This window comes from Protopterus annectens, chromosome 10.part0 (genome assembly GCF_019279795.1).
Source record: "Protopterus annectens isolate FY-2018-M chromosome 10.part0, PAN1.0, whole genome shotgun sequence".
Lineage (NCBI taxonomy): Eukaryota > Metazoa > Chordata > Ceratodontiformes > Protopteridae > Protopterus > Protopterus annectens.
Window position 1 is genome coordinate 1,473,175,108 of NC_056744.1, and position 18,015 is coordinate 1,473,193,122.

Here is an 18,015-nt window from a genome sequence, read left to right on the forward strand (position 1 = left end):
ATCTACTTGTTGAAGTGGAACTATGGAAATGGCAATCCAGTACTGAATTGGAAGGGAACACCATTTGCTTAAAGAGACAGTGTACCCTTAATATTAGAATTTCAAATTGCCAGTTTCCTTTCTGCCCCCTACTTGAGTTGCCATAAAGTTTCTCTCCTTTCTACTTTATTTTTCAAGTTATCCCCTCTTAAATCTTTTTCAATAATTTCTAAAATAGAAAATGTGAACTTTTTATGAGAAATACAAACAACAGAATGCCTGTATAAGGCATTATTGTCATTCTTAGTTTTAATAGCGTAATCATGTTCTTTAATACGCTTACTCAAATTTCTGGTGGTTAGTCCTGTATAATAGGCCGGACATCCCAAACACAATGCAATGTGCACTACATTGGAAGTGTTACAATTAAATCTCTCCGGAGCAGAAATAGTGTGTTTTAAAGTATTTAATATAAGGTCCTTCATGAATATATCTGCATGTGTTACATCCATGACATTTATACATTCCTTTAGGCCTGTCAGTTGCTATAAGGTTCACATTAGTATCATCTTTTTCTAAAATTCCTTTAATATTGTTACCTTTTTTGTACACAAAACTATGAGCTTTTCCCAATACCTCTTGTAAGTCACTGTTGCCTAAAGTAACCTTCTAATTGTCACTAAAACAGAAATGACTTTAAAACACACTATTTCTGTTCCGGGGAGATTTAATTAATAACTCAGCTTTACTATAATCTCATACCAAAACACTCCCCACATCTCCCTAAATTACAACAAATACACAGTCAAAATGATTAGAACCATATTAGACATTGTATCTAAACTTATTCTCGGCGGTGATATTCACCGTAACCCAGGCCCTAACAATAGTCTAGACAGCACACCCTTCCAACCCTGCAACCAAACCTACCACATACCAGATTTCCCTTTGACATCATAAGACCTCTTAATATTAAGTATTAACATCAGAAGTATTACAGACAAAATCCATGAACTACATGCAGCTCTTTCCATATAGTCCCAAGATATTGCTCTAATCACAGAAACTTGGCTAAAACGTGATATATCCAGCAACTAAATTCTACACCTAGGATATGATATACTAAGGCAAGACTGAATGGCCAAAAGGGGTGGAGGAATAGCTAGTCTATTTAGAAAACAACCTCATTGTCGAAGCCATAGAACTTAATACTTCAAATTTTGATAACACAGAAATAATTTTTGCACAACTAATACTTAGTGCTAAAAAGTATATAAATATTTTAGGATCCAATATCCCTCCAGGTCAGAACATCTACACACTAGAAAATATTTTGGATTTGTCCTTTAAAGCACTGCCGCAAGAGACAATGTCGGGTGAATTCAACATTGACTGGGTCACTAATAATTCTGATAATCCAACCAACCACATTAACCTCCATGGCCTCACCCAAACTATTCACGTCCCTGCCAGGATAGATAAATCATCTAATAGACAGTCCACCTTAGACTGGATATTAACAAATAGACCTGACCTTTCATTTCATTCTGGCTCTCTCCCAGATTCCATTATTGATCCTCTCCCTAGCTACTTAATTAGATATAGAATAAACCCTTCTAAGCTTACCACTTACCATCCTATCTGAAATAAGACTAACTTAAACCACCAAGAATTCATAGGCACTCTAAAACTTTGCAATTGGGTTAAACTTAAGCATCTCCTCCTAGAAGATGCTGTGAAATACTTTAATCCCCCCCCCCCAGGACTATTAGGATAAAATCCAAATTTGCACCATGGCTAACTGAAGAAACTATAGAGTGCTCCTAAAAAACAGGGAACGCTTGGAGTGAATGGCATATTACTAAATCTCAAACAGATAAACAGGCATATCAGGAACTCAAAAATTGTAATCAAATAGGACAAAACAAATTATTACTTTACTGTCAAAAACAAACACCATAACAACCCAAAAAATTCTGAAGAGCAGTTAATAGCTTCCTCCTACTAGGTAATGCTAGCATACCCACCCCATCTTCCACTAACAACCTAGACAGTATAACTACTCAGTTCAACAAATACTCCACTGAAACAATTCTAACTCTCTTCAACAAGTACTTCTCCACTACCAGTCCTATTAATCCTACTTCTGACAAAAATAAGAACTTCTTCTTACAACCTGTATCTACCAACACAATAAAGACCCTACTAAAAAGACTGAAACCCACTACCCTAGCTGTGAATAAACTATCTGCAGAATATCTTAGAACTGCAGCTGATGCCATCTCCATCCCTGTAACTATCCTCATTAACCGTTCCATTACTGAACAACTAGTTCCATCAATTTAGAAAATTTCATATATGATCCCTTTACACAAAGGAGGCAAGTCAACAGAATTATCCAGTTATCCGCTAATTGCTGTACTGGCATCCATATCCAAGATACTGGAAAGATGCATACACACAAATTATGGACTTCCTACTTACTAACAAATTAACTATCTAATACCCAATATGAGTTCAGACACCACATCTGCCCTTATGACCTTCGCTGGCATAGTCAACCATCACAGAAATAATGGCAAATTTGTCTCTGATGTTTTTTATTTTTTTTCACTTCTCTAAAGCGTTTGATATGGTCTCTCACAGCAAGCTCTTAAATGTACTTTCTGAACTCAGCTTAAGCCAGTCTAATCTGTCCTAGTTCAAAGACTATCTAGCAGGCTGTGAGCAAGTATTTCAATAGTAACAAACCCTTTCTTCACCTTAGGAGTTCTTCAAGGTTCTATCCTTGGCCCCCTCCTACTTATTGTCTTTACTAACCATCTCCATACCTCAACCATTCATGTGTCTCTTGTACAGTACACCAGTGATTCTACACTGATATGTGCAGCTTCTTCTATACACCATCTACAGTCAATAACTCAACAGTCTTTCACTGCAACTAATTCTCAACTTATTTTGAACCCCAAGAAAACCAAACGTGTGCTTTCTACCTCACTAGAAACAGTACACTTCCCCCTCTCCTTCAGCATTTCATCACTAAATAGCACCATCATCTCTCCAGTACAAAACACAAAACTTTAAGGTGTAGAAATCGACAGTAATTTGAAATTTGAGATCCATATTACCCAAAACATTAAGAAAGTCCACAAAAATAGGTACACTTTATAGAAATAAAAAAATATTTCACTAATAACACAAAAAACACTATAGCTAGAGCACATCTCAACTCTTCTCTATGCTTTGGTAATTCTTAACAAACCTGAGGAAATCAGATTTAGACAAATTAGAATCCTGCTATAACAAAATTACAAAATTTACAACAGATGCCAGCTCTAAGAAACATCATTCCACTGCCCTCACACAGTTGAATTGGCTAGATCTCCCTCAAATAATAACTTATTACCAGCTGTGCTTGGCACGTAAGATCCTGCACCAGCCTGAAAAAACACCAGCACTTCAAAACTTATTAACTCCTTACTCTAATAAGCATACTGGAGTAGCAAATCGCTGTTAAATTTTACCAAAGCTAACAATAAATCAGGCAACTCCCTTTTCTTGAACTATACAGCTAAAATCTGGAATAGCTTACCATCAGCAATAATATCTATTAGCAGTTTATCTGACATCACAATAACTCTTTTAACTGTCACTTAACCAATACAAGACTATGGTCCTGTACAACTCCTGGATAAGAAAAGAATTCCAATGCAATGTACTATTTACTTTAAACACTCTTTCTGTAGGTAATGCTAGTTCTTCACATAAACCAGATCACATCTCATCTTTCAACATACTTCTAACCATTCTTATTACAAACTAAAGTGTGTATTCAAGGACTATAGTAAAACTATTCTCCTTAAGTTGCAATTATGTTTCAATATTTATACTGTATATCCTCCTACTACAGGCTATCAGTCAATGTGATATATTTATGAAAATTGCTCACCCACTGATTATTAAAGAATAATTCTCTTTTCTTGTACTAGACTATGCAACAATGCCATTAAGAACAGTTACATGAATGTATTTTTATTCAATGTTAAATATTTAACACAAATGTCAAGTCATGTATATGTAAATCTTGTATTTGTAATTAATAATTATTGTTATATGTTAAATGTGACGCTTTTCTCCCTGGGACTTTGCTGAAAAAGGATTTTTGTCCAGTCAGATTTTCCTGCTAATCAGATGTGACATAAAAAAATAAAGTAAAACAATTGAAGGCAATATAAATGTTGCTGTAGCTTTTGTTCAACCCACAAGCATAGCCAGCTTTAGGCACCAGCGAACCATGTGGTTTCTGGGGGCCCCCTGTTCCTGGGAGGCCCCAAACTACAGCAAGTTATTTTATCTTGATATTTTGTAACATGTCTGTAAAACCAACAAAATCTAGTACAGCAATCTTGAATACTTAATAAACCAGGTGGGTAATAACTCATTTATATCTCCTTTACAATTCAAATATATCTCTAGTTATAGTAACAGTGTTTTATCAAGTAACAGGCTTCACAATTCCATTAAATATTATTCAACTGACACAGTGCCCCTGGCTTAGTTAAATCTTGCTGGTGGACATTCTCTCTACTAAAACTAACAAGATAAATAGATTTAGGTACCTGCAATATCTGTGGCTGCCGGGGGGGCCCCCTTAATCATCTTTAACTGTGTTGTGGCCTCATAAAAGCTGCTGCTGGTTGGCGATAAATGAGGAGGACAAATATATTAATTTTCTGATTGCCCTCTTTAATATGAACAGGGCTGTGAGATGACCCTCTTAGGATACAGTTGATAATGGCCTCTGCTCTCAACTGTACCCATTTTAAAACCAGCGCTGCTCAGATGTCTCTGTATACAGAAAGCTGCTGTAGGTTATGTGGGAAGTTCTGAGGATTGTGCAGTTATTACTTCTTTACTTTTCATCAAAGTCAAACCTTAGAGGGGTGTAGAGGAGGTCATTGTAGCTTCTATTTGGGCTAAGGTCAGTGTGGTCATTGTTTCTTTCCCTTTTCTCACAGCCCTCAGAGGTGTAGAACAAAGGTTTCTATAGCTTGTGTAAAGCCAGTGTGCTGTCTAGGGGCAACAAAGTAGAATACCGTAACCATTACTTTTTTTTTTCACTTTCCTCACAGTCAAAAGATGGTTAGGGATGACGAGTTACGTGGCATGTTATGTAAGTCAACAGACACTTGAAATACATGAATGTGGCAATTTGAATTTCTGCTTTCATTCCACTCTAATGCCAAAGGGATGCATAGGCAATAACTGCCTTTTTTGAGGGGTTAGGGGGGCAAGCAGTATTCCCAGATAAGACCTACCTGTGTATCCTCACAACAACTGGCTTATTAGTTTATTGTGAACTACTATTTTAACAGCTTTTAATATTAAGCTTTGGGTACAACATATGTCTTCCTTGAAAGTAAAACAAAACAAAAAAAAAAGACTGAAATTATTTTCTTAATCATGATTTATGTTTAGGCCATTACTGGATTAAAAGGTTGGGAACTGGCAAAATGATCTAAAATGTATCCCAGAGCATCTATAACCTATGGATTCTTGGGCCCTGGGTTATTTGAGTTATTTCCTAAATGTTTATTACCGTGCTGTCTTGGTCAGGGAAGGTGTGTTGAAAGAATACAATGCAAACGGAAGCTGAACCACAGCAATGAATTTCTTTCCTTAATCATAACTTCTGTTTAAGTCATCATTGGATGAAAAGGTTGTATAAAAAGAAAAAAAAAGTTTAAAATACACGTCAGAGCACATAGAAAGGTACTGCTTCTTGGAAAATCGGAAAAGTAAGGCAAAATGTGAGAAAAGGAAGGGGAGGTTGAAACTGTAGACCTAGGGTGCCATTTCATCTAAGTCCATTCCTGCACTTAGAGTTGTAATGTTTCACTGTTGCAAATAAATGCCAGTAACTGTAAATGTCCCCCCGTGAGATAGGCTAATATAGTATGGCACATAGACCTAATGTAATGTAACAGCATTGTGGCTACAGGTCAGTCTGTACGTACCACTCCTAAAGGTTTGCAACATGAACTAAAAGGTTGCTTAGGAGTAGTAACGACAGGGTGATACTTAGACTGGAAGTACCTGGAGAGCCCCCAACTTGACATTTGCTTGGGACCCCCAAAATGCTAACACCGGCCCTGCCCACAAGTAATACAAAAATCAGAAGTAGTACTGCATACAATATTGCGGGGGGGGGGAGGGTTGCTTGCTTTTTGAACTCTGTATGTCTTCTCTGATATCAAGAGTAGCTTGCTCATCTGACAACACTCAGTACAGGTCTTACTTACTTGAATGGCTAGTAATGCTGTTTATTACAGCGTACACCTCCAGAGTCAACAGAGACAGGTCATGGATAAATGAGCTCCTATGCATGGTTATGAATCAGGGTCCTGCCACCCATACTAAAATCCCATTACTTGGTTGTCTCTCTCCATTTGCCATAAACACTGTTCAAATCTGTCAGTGTATATACTATTTCCTACTTTACTTTTACAATTATCATGGACATTTGAATTTCATTTAAAACTTTTATTTCAGATTTTACTGAAAAAATACTTACAGCCATTTTCTAAACAAATGAATCTCAAGATCGAAAACAGACTTAGCATGAGAAATAGGAAACTTCAGTTTCCCTGAAACTCACATTTAGTGAAAATACATCAGGCAACCTTTAAGCTACAAGAGACGTGCTAGGATTTATACTAATTATATGTAGGATGCAGGAATTCAAAAGACAAATGTGTAACGCATTTGGTAACAGCCTGAAACATCCCACTGGACTCAAGAGTCCATTTTCAGGAGCAGGCAGGAGTAAATTTTGGTAACATAAACGGGCAGAGTCATGTAAAAGACAAAGGAAGGCTGACAGAATTTGCACAGGAAGTATCTTTTTATCAGCTCACAGACCCACTCATCTAAATGCTAGATAGACTGTTATAGTACAAACACACTGCAATTCACAGCTGTTTGCCCACAAAAAACAAGTTAAATTAAAAATGCATTCGTAGTTAAAATAGTAATATTGTTATTAATATTAAAGACTGATTTATTAAAAAATAAAAAAGTAGTACTTAAAGGAGGCCTGACAGTTGGTGTGGAGCATTAAAGACTTCTACACATAAGGTACATATTTTGAGTCTGTGTGACTCTTAAGTGAGTGACTTAACTAGACGGCCGCTCTGGGACATTACACACACACACACACACACACACACACACACACACACACACACACACAAAACCACACCTTGCAGCTACTACCTGGGATTGGTGTTTTAGTGTTGCATTCTGGTCCTTCATCAGAGCAATCACATTTGCATACCTGAATTTCATACACTTCAATCCATCTCACTGTAAGTTCTGCATGTTCTGGTTCCCCTCAGTTATGCAATGCTGCCCGGTCAAGGCCTTTAATCAAATCTATGGTTTGCTTAATTTGCAGTTGCATCTTCTGTTCACTTCATGACTTCAAATCAGGTGTGCAGCAAGTTCCCAGATGGCTTCATTCTTATGAGCCACTGAGAGACACCTGACAAGTTAGATATGTGACAAGGTGCAAGAATATTGCTGGGTCTTTAAAGTAAAATTGCTTATATGTTTTAGCAGTTGTAACCAACAGACTTACTGAATGGCTGTGGTTATTGTTGAGCCCCACAACTAGCACCTGGCCCTAGGCAGCTGCCAAGATCACCTTGTGCTGGATCTGGCCCTGTTTCCAACATGGAAAGGTAAAGCAGGTAGGTATGGTGAAAAGATGAAAAAGTCACTACAAAAAATACAACAAGAAATATAAGAGTTTTTCAGCGAGATAATGTATCTTGCACTAATGAAGCTCTAATAAATGATTAAGCCTGTTATAGGCCTGTTATTCTCAGATATATGGAACAAAGCAAGAACAATGAAGATGTGACATGGACAGGGGAGGATAAATGTTAGAATTATTTTTTTTTATTATCACAGAATAAGTTGCAGATATTTGAAACAGCCTTTCAGAAAAGGCAGTACTGTCAGTAACTGTCATGAAATTCAAGAATGTACAAGACAGCCTTAAGACAAGTCTTATAGAGGATAACTAAAAATCAGCAGTGAGTAAGTAGGCTATATAGTGTAGAAGTACAACCTTTAGAAAAGGGTAGAAGCAAATTACATAGAAAAAATGAGAATTGTAGGAACAGTATATGCAGAATAATGTTTTGCAGGAGGAATGAGAGGTTTAAGGGAAGTTAGGAACTGAATGTGCTTTGTAATGTTCGATGGACAATGACTATAGAGAAAATTATATGTGCTGTATAATGTTTGCAACTGAAAATATGTCAGTATGGTTTGTTTTCATTTATGTAAATGTAAGATTGCCTATGTTATGAGTGATAACTCAAAAAAAGATGTTTAAAAAAAGATGGGAGAGAAGGCAAGTAAAGTACTCCAAGTACTCGGAATTTCCTGTGAAACTTAATGTTTTAATGCTAAGGCATATAAAATTACACCACAGCTGTTAGCATGTACAAAATCTCATTTATAATGAATTAACAGGTTAATGTAAAACCCACGCTGTAATACAACTAGGGAGTTTATATTTATAATCTGACAGGAGTGTACAACAGGTAATTCTTAGGATTCGTGGCATACTTAATGGCTTAAGGTGAAATGTTCACTTTAATGACTTGCATACCATTTGTATGATTAACTATTAGATATTTGTGATGTTATGTAATGCTTGGCTTGGCACATCCTAAATGTCATGCTGTTTGTTCCTAAAGGAGGGAAGATATCAAATGCCAGAATAATGTTGTTACAAAATGAATACCACTAACATATGAAATTCCTTTCACCTGGCATTTTTCCAGCATGCCATTCTGCTATAATAAAATTTGCTAGGCAGTGGAGGTACATTTTTTAAACATTTTGCAAGTAGTGAACATCTCTGTGTCTGTGACCAGTCTTTGGTAAAAAAATAAAAAAAATTCTTAATATTTCCTAGTAGATCAAATTACTTAATATTTTACACATAAATTACTGTATCACGTACGAGTCCTCCCCTGGCACTGATAAATGTAGTACATTAGCACAGAATCATATAACTATGCTTTTCAAAGTATGCTGTAACCCTACCACTTGCAACTTATAACAGATGTTCACAAAAGAGCCTACCACCAGGCAATGTAAAGAAATTAACACTGCATTAACCCAGTCCAGAAAACAATGGGGTATGCTGCAAATTAAACATTTTTTAGAGATCAGGAACATAGAGTTAGGCCTCTGTACCTACCTTAGAATGTAACAAAAAAAACAGGCTTTCAAATTAATCTGAGATGTTTGAATATCAATTCCTAGTGAATGTTTAGACACATATTTGTCTCAGGGCAAATCCCAACACCTCCCTCACCATGCAGGGGACTATGTATTTTACACCCTACTAATTATATAAATAAAGCTGAAATTGCTGCACTTAGGTTTTATGGGGAAAATGTCCCATCATTGCAGTTACCCCTACCAATGAGTTCAACCCTTGGTGAATTACCAAAAGCCATGGTTCAAATACCCACTTCAAGGTTGCATTACAATATATAAGATCAAATAGGAAACAAATGTTATGTGAAGTTTAAATATAAAATTGTCTGTTTTACGTCACATAAAAACTCCCATGTTACCATCTCACAGCGTGTATCATTTAAGAATAATTCTGATGACACTACATGGTTATCTCTACCCAGCAGGTTTGATGAAGCATAGAAGCTGAAGGCAGGAATTACAAAAATCCCTGTTCTGAATTTTGCACAAACTTCCTGAAGTTATAGTGACTTGAGTGTACAAATAATTAAGTAGGGCAGTTAGCTGGCAAAAGCCACTGTCTAGGGATGCAGTAAACCTCTGGTAGAAAATACATATTCAGCATTTTTTTTGGAGATGCTAGGTTTGGAATTATGATACTTGCAATTTAGACCTTCAGATTTTAGTACCAAATCTGCAAGCTTTTAGTCCCAGTTTATCATCCAGCCCTGTTTTTCAGATCAGTAGTCTGCAGCACAAGTGGCACTGAGCAACTCATAATGAAATGATATGAAAGTAAAACTGACACTGCAGGCATGCTGCAGTACACTCAGGTGATGATATATACACAATAAACAATCGTTGTGAAGTCTCAGGGCCCATGTTGGGTCTATTCCACAAAAGGATACAACTCTAACTATGACCAGGATGACCCAGATGACTCAGGTTCACTCAGACGGCTTGGACAATGAAGGGAGATGATGAGATGAGGATGGGAGGTAGTAGTCAATGCAGTCCTACCCATCTGGTGGAGGGGAGGAACTCAGTGAACTGCAGAGGCAGGAGACCCAGCAAAACAGGCATCAGTTTGAGACACCTGCACCCGTAGCCACTTTTTGGTGAGTTCATGGAAGAATGTAGATACATTGACAGCAGCATTGTGGAAGCTCATGGATCTGAAGCTGCTGTGGGGACTCGCACATAGGTCAAGGGCAAATTCAGTCCCATCTGTAGCTGCCAGGCACCGTCCTGCAGATGGCTGTTCCACAGTACTCAGTCACATATAATGGGGTACCTCTAGGCAAATTTCTTGTAGAAACAAGGTATCCCCCCTGATGGGTGATGTGGATACACATAGCTGCTGTAGGAAAAGCAGTATGCAACAGGTCACAAAGGATTGGTCAACAAGCACGGGAGGAAAATCACTACGAAAAACTTATCAGAACAGTGATAAAAAAGTTGAAGAATTAAGCCCAGTGACCTCCTTTTTCTGAAACAAGCCTGTGTGAAATTATCTGAACTATGAACAGCAGCAAATAAAACACCAAATGAAGTATAAACACCTCAAGTAAAAACCTCATTGTCCACCAATCAGGAGGTTCAAAAAGATGAAACAAGGCAAAACTCAAACATGTGCTCCTTACAATTAAAAGCCCTGTATATCAGAAGGCCTACAGTCTCTGTTTATTTCTTTATCTGAAGTTAGATAGCCAAGAAACCAAAAGGCTGTGGTGTAATGATTATCAAAATACAACTAAAATGGAAGATGCCCAAACATTTTAACTAGTAACAGAACTCACATATTTGTTACATATACATTTGCCAGAATATTTGGAGGTAGGTAAATGAGTCTATCAGTGGAGTTAATTAGATTTTCATGGTAAAAATAACAAAGACAGAGAAAACTATAAATACAGACTAGATGGAAAATGATGCTAGTAAGTAAGAGTAAACATGAACAGAAAGCCATGTGCTCTGTGATATATATATATATATATATATATATATATATATATATATATATATATATATATATATATATATATATATATATATATATATATATATATATATATATATATATATATATGTATATATATATATATATATATATATATATATATATATATATATATATATATATATATATATATATATATATATATAGGAGTGGATTCAAGACCAGAAAATGTATAAGAGAAAAGAAAAGCAGGAAAAGATGGTGAGGAAAAAGGACAATGCTAGAGGGTTGGGAGGGTGGCCTAATGGTTAAGGTGTTTGCCTTACAAACAGAAGGTACAGGGTTTGATTCTCACAAGAGATAATTGGCTAAGCTTAAAATAGCTCACAAGGGCAGTTAGCTTAGTATGAATCTATGAAATGTGCTAGAGAGTAATAACCCCTTCTGATTTTCATGAAATTGGAGTATTAGATTGAGTGCAGTAAACAAGATAAACTGACATGATTTTCAAGAAAAAATGCATGGATTTTCATCTACCTTAAGATGCTAAGGAATGCATTATATGGTTAAATGAGAAACAAAAGCTTTTACTATCTGTTTTATTGATTGTTTTGGTTAATTGTTTTGTCCAGATGAGGAGAGTCCATTTTCTATGGGTATGCAGGAAGAAAAGCACAGTGCTATAAAACATAAATAACTAAATGTAATAGTACATGACTAATATATATTAGGACAGGGCAGAAAAAAATACCAAACACATTTGAGAAATGAGCAGAAGGCTGACAGAGTGAAACTCTATATGAAATACAAAAAGTGCCATAAACTCAACTGAATTTACTAATTAAAGGTGTGTGCTGGACAAAATCTCCTTATGAGATGGTGGGTCTTTGCTGTCTGCAAAAGCAAATTTTCATTTCTGACTTAACCTCATATTCTCAGTTTTTGAACACACATAGATTTCAGTAACCTAGTATTAATTATTATGACATGTATGCACAGAATACAGATACAACAGTACATAATATTGCAGTAGCAAACTGATATTCACAAGTAATTATTGAAAACAGTAATATTCATATTCTTTTTTGAATATAGTTCAGCTATATTTATGTATGTATGTTTCATTGAACAGGTTAGTCTCACTATACCTGGGGCCTAGTATTAGGAAAGGCCTGATGTGATCTTCGTACTGACTAGTGAAATTTGGCTAAGACACCATGGCAATTCTCCTAATGTTCCTGTTTCCTGTGGGAGAGGCAGGCAGAGGCAGCACAGACGGAAAATGGAGAGTTTGCAGTGTTCACTTATTATGTATGTTAATGGATGAAATCTATTGGGGACTAGAATAGTGCAGATACAACCTGAGAATCTCTCAGACACGCAAGTAAACAATTTCCTGAAAATCAATGAGTAAAAAACAGAAAGAAAAATCTATCAAGGCTAGACTTTCCACTGTGTGATTCCTTAAACCTCTTGTATTACAGGCAACATGGGATATATGCAAATAACTCTTTAAGGGCATAGGGTGTTTCAGCTATATGGCAATTCTGAATGTCCATGACTTTTTCTTTTTAAGTCTGTTTATGGACAAATTCAGGCCAAAAAAAACTCCACTGGCTGTGGACATGCATGTTTCAACCTTCTTATGGCATCATCAGTGCAACATAAATGGAATGTTTGGTTAACCTTTAACAACACAGGATTGTCGTACCCAGGTGATATCCATAACCATTAGGGTGTCTGAAAAATATCCCGTTAACAAACGGAAATAACAAATAAAGAGGTCACACAGAAAAAACAATCAGTAAAAACCAAAAGAAAAATCAATCAAGGCTAGATTTTTCCACTGTGTGATTCCTGAAAATAAGGATGGTGATCTCAGCCTTCCATTTAATACTGCAATAGAAAGGGTATAAACAGAAATGCAGAGTTTAGAATAAGTGACAAGGGCTGCAAGGCATGCCAGAGGATAACCCCAAGCAGCTCGATTCTGATGTAAGCAAATTAGTTGTATGCAATAACCTGATAATGCATCTGTTAAGCAGCAAGTTATGCCAGCTGTTCTGTATGTTGCAGAAGTAAGACAACTGATTTAGAGAAATAGTGGTTTGGAACCAAAAAAAGAACATACTGTGGCTTATCTGTGTGGATGAAGTAATTTTGTATAAGCATTTGCTCTGTTTGGAAGTTACAGGTGGATGTATTGAAACCAACTGGGAATCCTACTATTTTAATACAGTAGACTCCCTCTTATCCGGTCTCGCTGGGACCAAACCTTAGGCTGGATAAATGAATGGCTGGTTAATCAGGAAAAGCATATAAATAATATTTTAGGTTATAAATCAGCTAGAGTAACATAATTTGCACTACTATGCATTTTTATGAAGTCTAAAGCCCAAATGTCTGTCATTATTTAGCTCAGAGGAGGCAGAAGTGTTGTTCTCTGTTGTCTTTTGCTAGGACTACAGCAGAAATTTGATGGCCGGATAGAGAGGAGGCTGGTTAAACAGAGGCTTGATAAAAGGGAGTCTACTGTAACAAGCAACCATTTATCTAGTCAAAGAATCTTTTTTGATGTAGCATTAAAAAATGAGGCAGTTTTGTTTGTAATCAGTAAACATTTTTTGTATTGGCTAATAATATTTGAATTATCTCTCATTCTAACTTTAGAGATAAATCAGAAAAGTGATGATTCAGATTAGGCCTGCAAGTGTGGGGGAATCACTACCATACACCTCATTATCAAAGCTTTGTGAGACAGTTCATTCAGTTAGGAGAGAGAGAGAGAAAGAGAGTTTCTGATGAGTACTGTTCTAGGTTTTGGTTTGCTTTTTGTAGTTTAATCATGAAATGTGCTATGCTACCTCCAAAGAGATATTTTGTTGCAAATTTTAAGGGGTACTGTCTTTTAACTGAGGTCATCCCAAATAATACTACTTTTGTGACAAAGTCAGACATTTAGTCAAAGATTGTGGTAAAAAAGATCTAAGGAACATGCTGTGAAATTGTGAAATGAGACCTTCAGAATAGATTGGAATAGCTATTTGTGTTGTAAATGTAAAAAAAATTGCAATTGTTGGTCAGAGTGTACATAATTTGTGATTGAAGATACAGGAAATAAATTTACAAAGACTGAGTGCAAAATTGAAATCACCAATGATGTTAAAAACTGATAATGTTATTTCAGAAAGACAGCTTAGGAGTCAGGAAAAAGGGCATATAAAAGTGTAATATTTAATGCTGATACAATTCTGCATGGAACTTTTTGATAGCTTTAATATTACAAAACATGTAATTGCCTCTCTAACAACATTCTCCTCTTTTTTTCTACACAGGAGATCGGGAATTTCAGAGACAAGTATGTATGTTTAAACTCATTTACTTGCCATCAGATAGGATCATATATAACTAAATTCTACTAAAAGAACTCATAATTCAGATCTAAATATTTTTTTCACAAATAGTTGAATAGTGCTGTATTTTTATTTATTATTATTATTTATGAGGAAAATATATTATATTTACTTTACTACACTGGTATTGCCACACTGAAGCTATTTTAAATGTAAATATTTATGCATTTTTAAAACATATTGCAAACACAGGAATGACACTAATGGGACATTTCAGTGGCTTTAAACTGTAATGCAGATAAAACACAAAAGATGCCTAGAACTCAGAAAGGAACATAGGCATGAGTTAACAAAATATTATGCAAAAAAAACCCAACCTGAAATGCCATTACTTTTTTTAGTTGATTTACAGTAGTTTGTAAGAAAAGTTTAGTCCACAGGAACCACATTAGTTTTGCACAGGTAAGACAGAAAGTAGGTAAACCAGTGTTTTTAAGAATGCATGCACCTAGGTTAGCTTGATAGTGCTTAGGGAGATTTCCCATCTACATCACAGCTGACTAAGGTTTTATTACCAGGCTCCATGCAGGGGAAGGACCACCCATTGTATATGACTGGCCGGCTGTCCTTTCCTGGCAGAAGGGTTTGGAATTTTACACTATCTGAGAGTTTTCTAATTTAAAGTTGAATAGTGCCCAACAACAGGGAGGTAATCAGGAAAACCCAAGCATAGATCTATAGTTGGACATGGCTGTCTGTGGATGTATGAGTACACTCCTTGAAATGATGTTATTGTATGTTTGATGAAACATGGCTAGGGCATTGCATTAAAGAAACATGCAAGAACTTTTGTATCTCTTTTTGGCCTTAGCCCAGTTTGTTGTAATAGCTGGACTTCATTAAAAGCTGTGATTCCGTGTCCCACAGGAGACTGAAAGACAAACTGAAGGGTCTTAGGTAGGCAAGAAGTTTTTATAAATGAACATTAGGGTACCTGAGGATCAGAAAGCAAAGAATAGTAATTAAGAGAACCATATGAAAGAAGTGGGAAGCAGTTAGGTTTCAAATTGGATGCCCCTGGAACAAGTGCTGTTAAAAGTATTTGAAACAGACATTATGTGGGGCCTTGAGGATAGGCTCTGTCTATTTTGGGAAGACACTAAGCTAGAAGACACTGTGGAAGATGTGGAAAAGCAATCTTTCCAGAGGAGATGAAGAGGTTGAAATAGTGGGCTGAGAAGTGATACCTAAAGTTCAGTACAGGGACATGCAAGTTACTTCACCTTGATTATAATAATCCAAAAGTGTAATACCAGCTGTGAGGAACAATCCTCAAAAACACAGATAAAGAAAAAAGGACTGCAGTGTGGTAGTACTGAAATGAACTATTAGATAGAAATTGACAAGCAGCAAATAAGCACAATCATCATCTCCTTTCGGCTTATCATGGTTAGGGGTCGCCACAGCAGAACAACAGTCCACAGAACAATTGGCACTGGGGTTTTACGGTGCCGAGTTGCTAGCCCAGTGCCCAACCTTCCACAGAAGGCACACACATGCATACACTCACACCTAGGGCCAATTGAGAGTGTCCAGTCCACCTACAGCATGTCTTTGGGAAGAAACCGGAGCACCCGGAGGAAACCCACATGACCACAGGGAGGACATGCAGACTCTGTACAGAAGGCACCCCAGCCAAGAATTGAACCGGAGAACTTCTTGCTTTGAGGCGGCAACACTAACCACTGCACCACAGTGGCTGCCCAGCAAATAAGCCCAATAACTTGAGGAATTGTGTCTTTTGGGTGGAAATATACTTTCAGGAACAGAGAGGTTATATTCTCTAGCTCTTGTAGCTTGATTTTATCATGACCAAGACAGGCTTCCAACTTACACATGGTACATACCCCCTACATGTTACCACATGATCATGTTAGATTCCTGGAAGTTTTAGAAAAAATTCCTATAAACAGCAAATTTATTATCGTATATTGCTTCAATCACACTACCATAGACTGGAGCACCTATACCTCTAATGCATGGTATGTCCAGAGATTTTTGGATATAATAAATAGGAATTCTCTGGATCAAGTAGCTAGCAAACCCACTAGAGGTCATGATATCCTTGATATGATCCTCACAAATATTGCCTGTATCTGTTCCACTCTACTAGTCTGTCCATCTGCAGTTAAGTTGGACAATAAACTCATGACACATACTGTCACATTTACCCAGACCTCTCAAGTGACCCTATTTTGTAGGAACATTCCTATTTTTGGGCCAGATTTGCCCTTACACATGACATATCTATTTTTCAAGTTATGTCAGTATTCTCAGGCTTGATTTACCCATTCACACAATTTTCTGAATCTTCCTCATCATATGTGATATTGAAACCACACCACATAACCAATGTACCAGTGGCACCAATAGTTTTAAAAAAAAGAGGACACACATTGTATATGTCCTTTTTTCAGAAATAAAAATAAACTTGAGTGGTGGAATTTTGTAATACAGTTCACTAAAGTCTACAGATTTTACACATTCTCTTTGGAAATGTGCTTATATTTTTCCATAATTTTTGTTGCTCTGTTTTTTAAACATGTTCTTTTTTTTCTAAGGGGTATCCCACATCCTAGTGGAAGCAGGAAGACTTAAGTGTTATTCGGTATTCAAATGTTATGCTAATTAGGTGTCCAGATTTTTGGGGCCTTTGTTGCTATTTTCAATAGCTGCAGGTTGGGAGGTATGCATCAACCATACCCCTGCAACCATTATCTGTGTATTTAAGGATCTCAAAGTGGAAAACCCTCTACAATTATACAGTAAACTCTCCTACATTTATCCATGACATCACCACTGTTGACCCTGATACAGGCAACCAACTTCACTAAAGAATTTTATGCTCACGTAGACAAATGCATTTGCTTAGCAGTCCCAATTAGAGCTAAATGCAATGAGAAATTTTAAACCTACCACTCCCAGTGGTCAACCAACATAAATAAACTTTATAACAAGAGAGAATGACTCCTTAAACTGTACATTAAGGTTAGAACTCAATAGAATGAGGGTAACATAAACATATCACCAAGAAACTGACAAGCATCATCTAGATTCAATGATATTATCATCTTCCTTTGTTCAGCACTGATCAGACTCATTATACAGTATGACACCTTGGTATGTACTTCACCTGACATATCAACACATATAGGGTGCCGGTGTAAAACTTGGCTCTAGATGATTGTCACTGTTGAAGTGGCAGCCCAACCCCATGTGCAGAAATTGGAAAAGGGGGTTGTGGGTGGGTGGATGGATAGAAAGCTCCAGAAGAAACATCTCTGGGCTTTAGAACCATAGCTGCTGAAAGAGGCAGGAAGCCTTGTCACTGTACTCCTGAGGAGTGATCTGTTCCTCACTTAACACACTATTAGAGATAAT

The 18,015-nt window shown here is 36.7% G+C and overlaps 1 protein-coding gene across 2 annotated transcripts in view; it reads left to right on the forward strand.

Annotated features, from left to right (window-relative positions):
• The window catches only part of LOC122813661 (nuclear factor 7, brain-like), a 351,579-nt gene that overhangs the window by 176,689 nt on the left and 156,875 nt on the right, over positions 1-18,015 (forward strand). For both annotated transcript variants that reach the window (XM_044086103.1, XM_044086102.1), the window contains exon 4: positions 14,557-14,579. In XM_044086103.1, the coding sequence (XP_043942038.1) occupies positions 14,557-14,579 (23 nt within the window). The remainder of the gene's footprint in view (positions 1-14,556; positions 14,580-18,015) is intronic.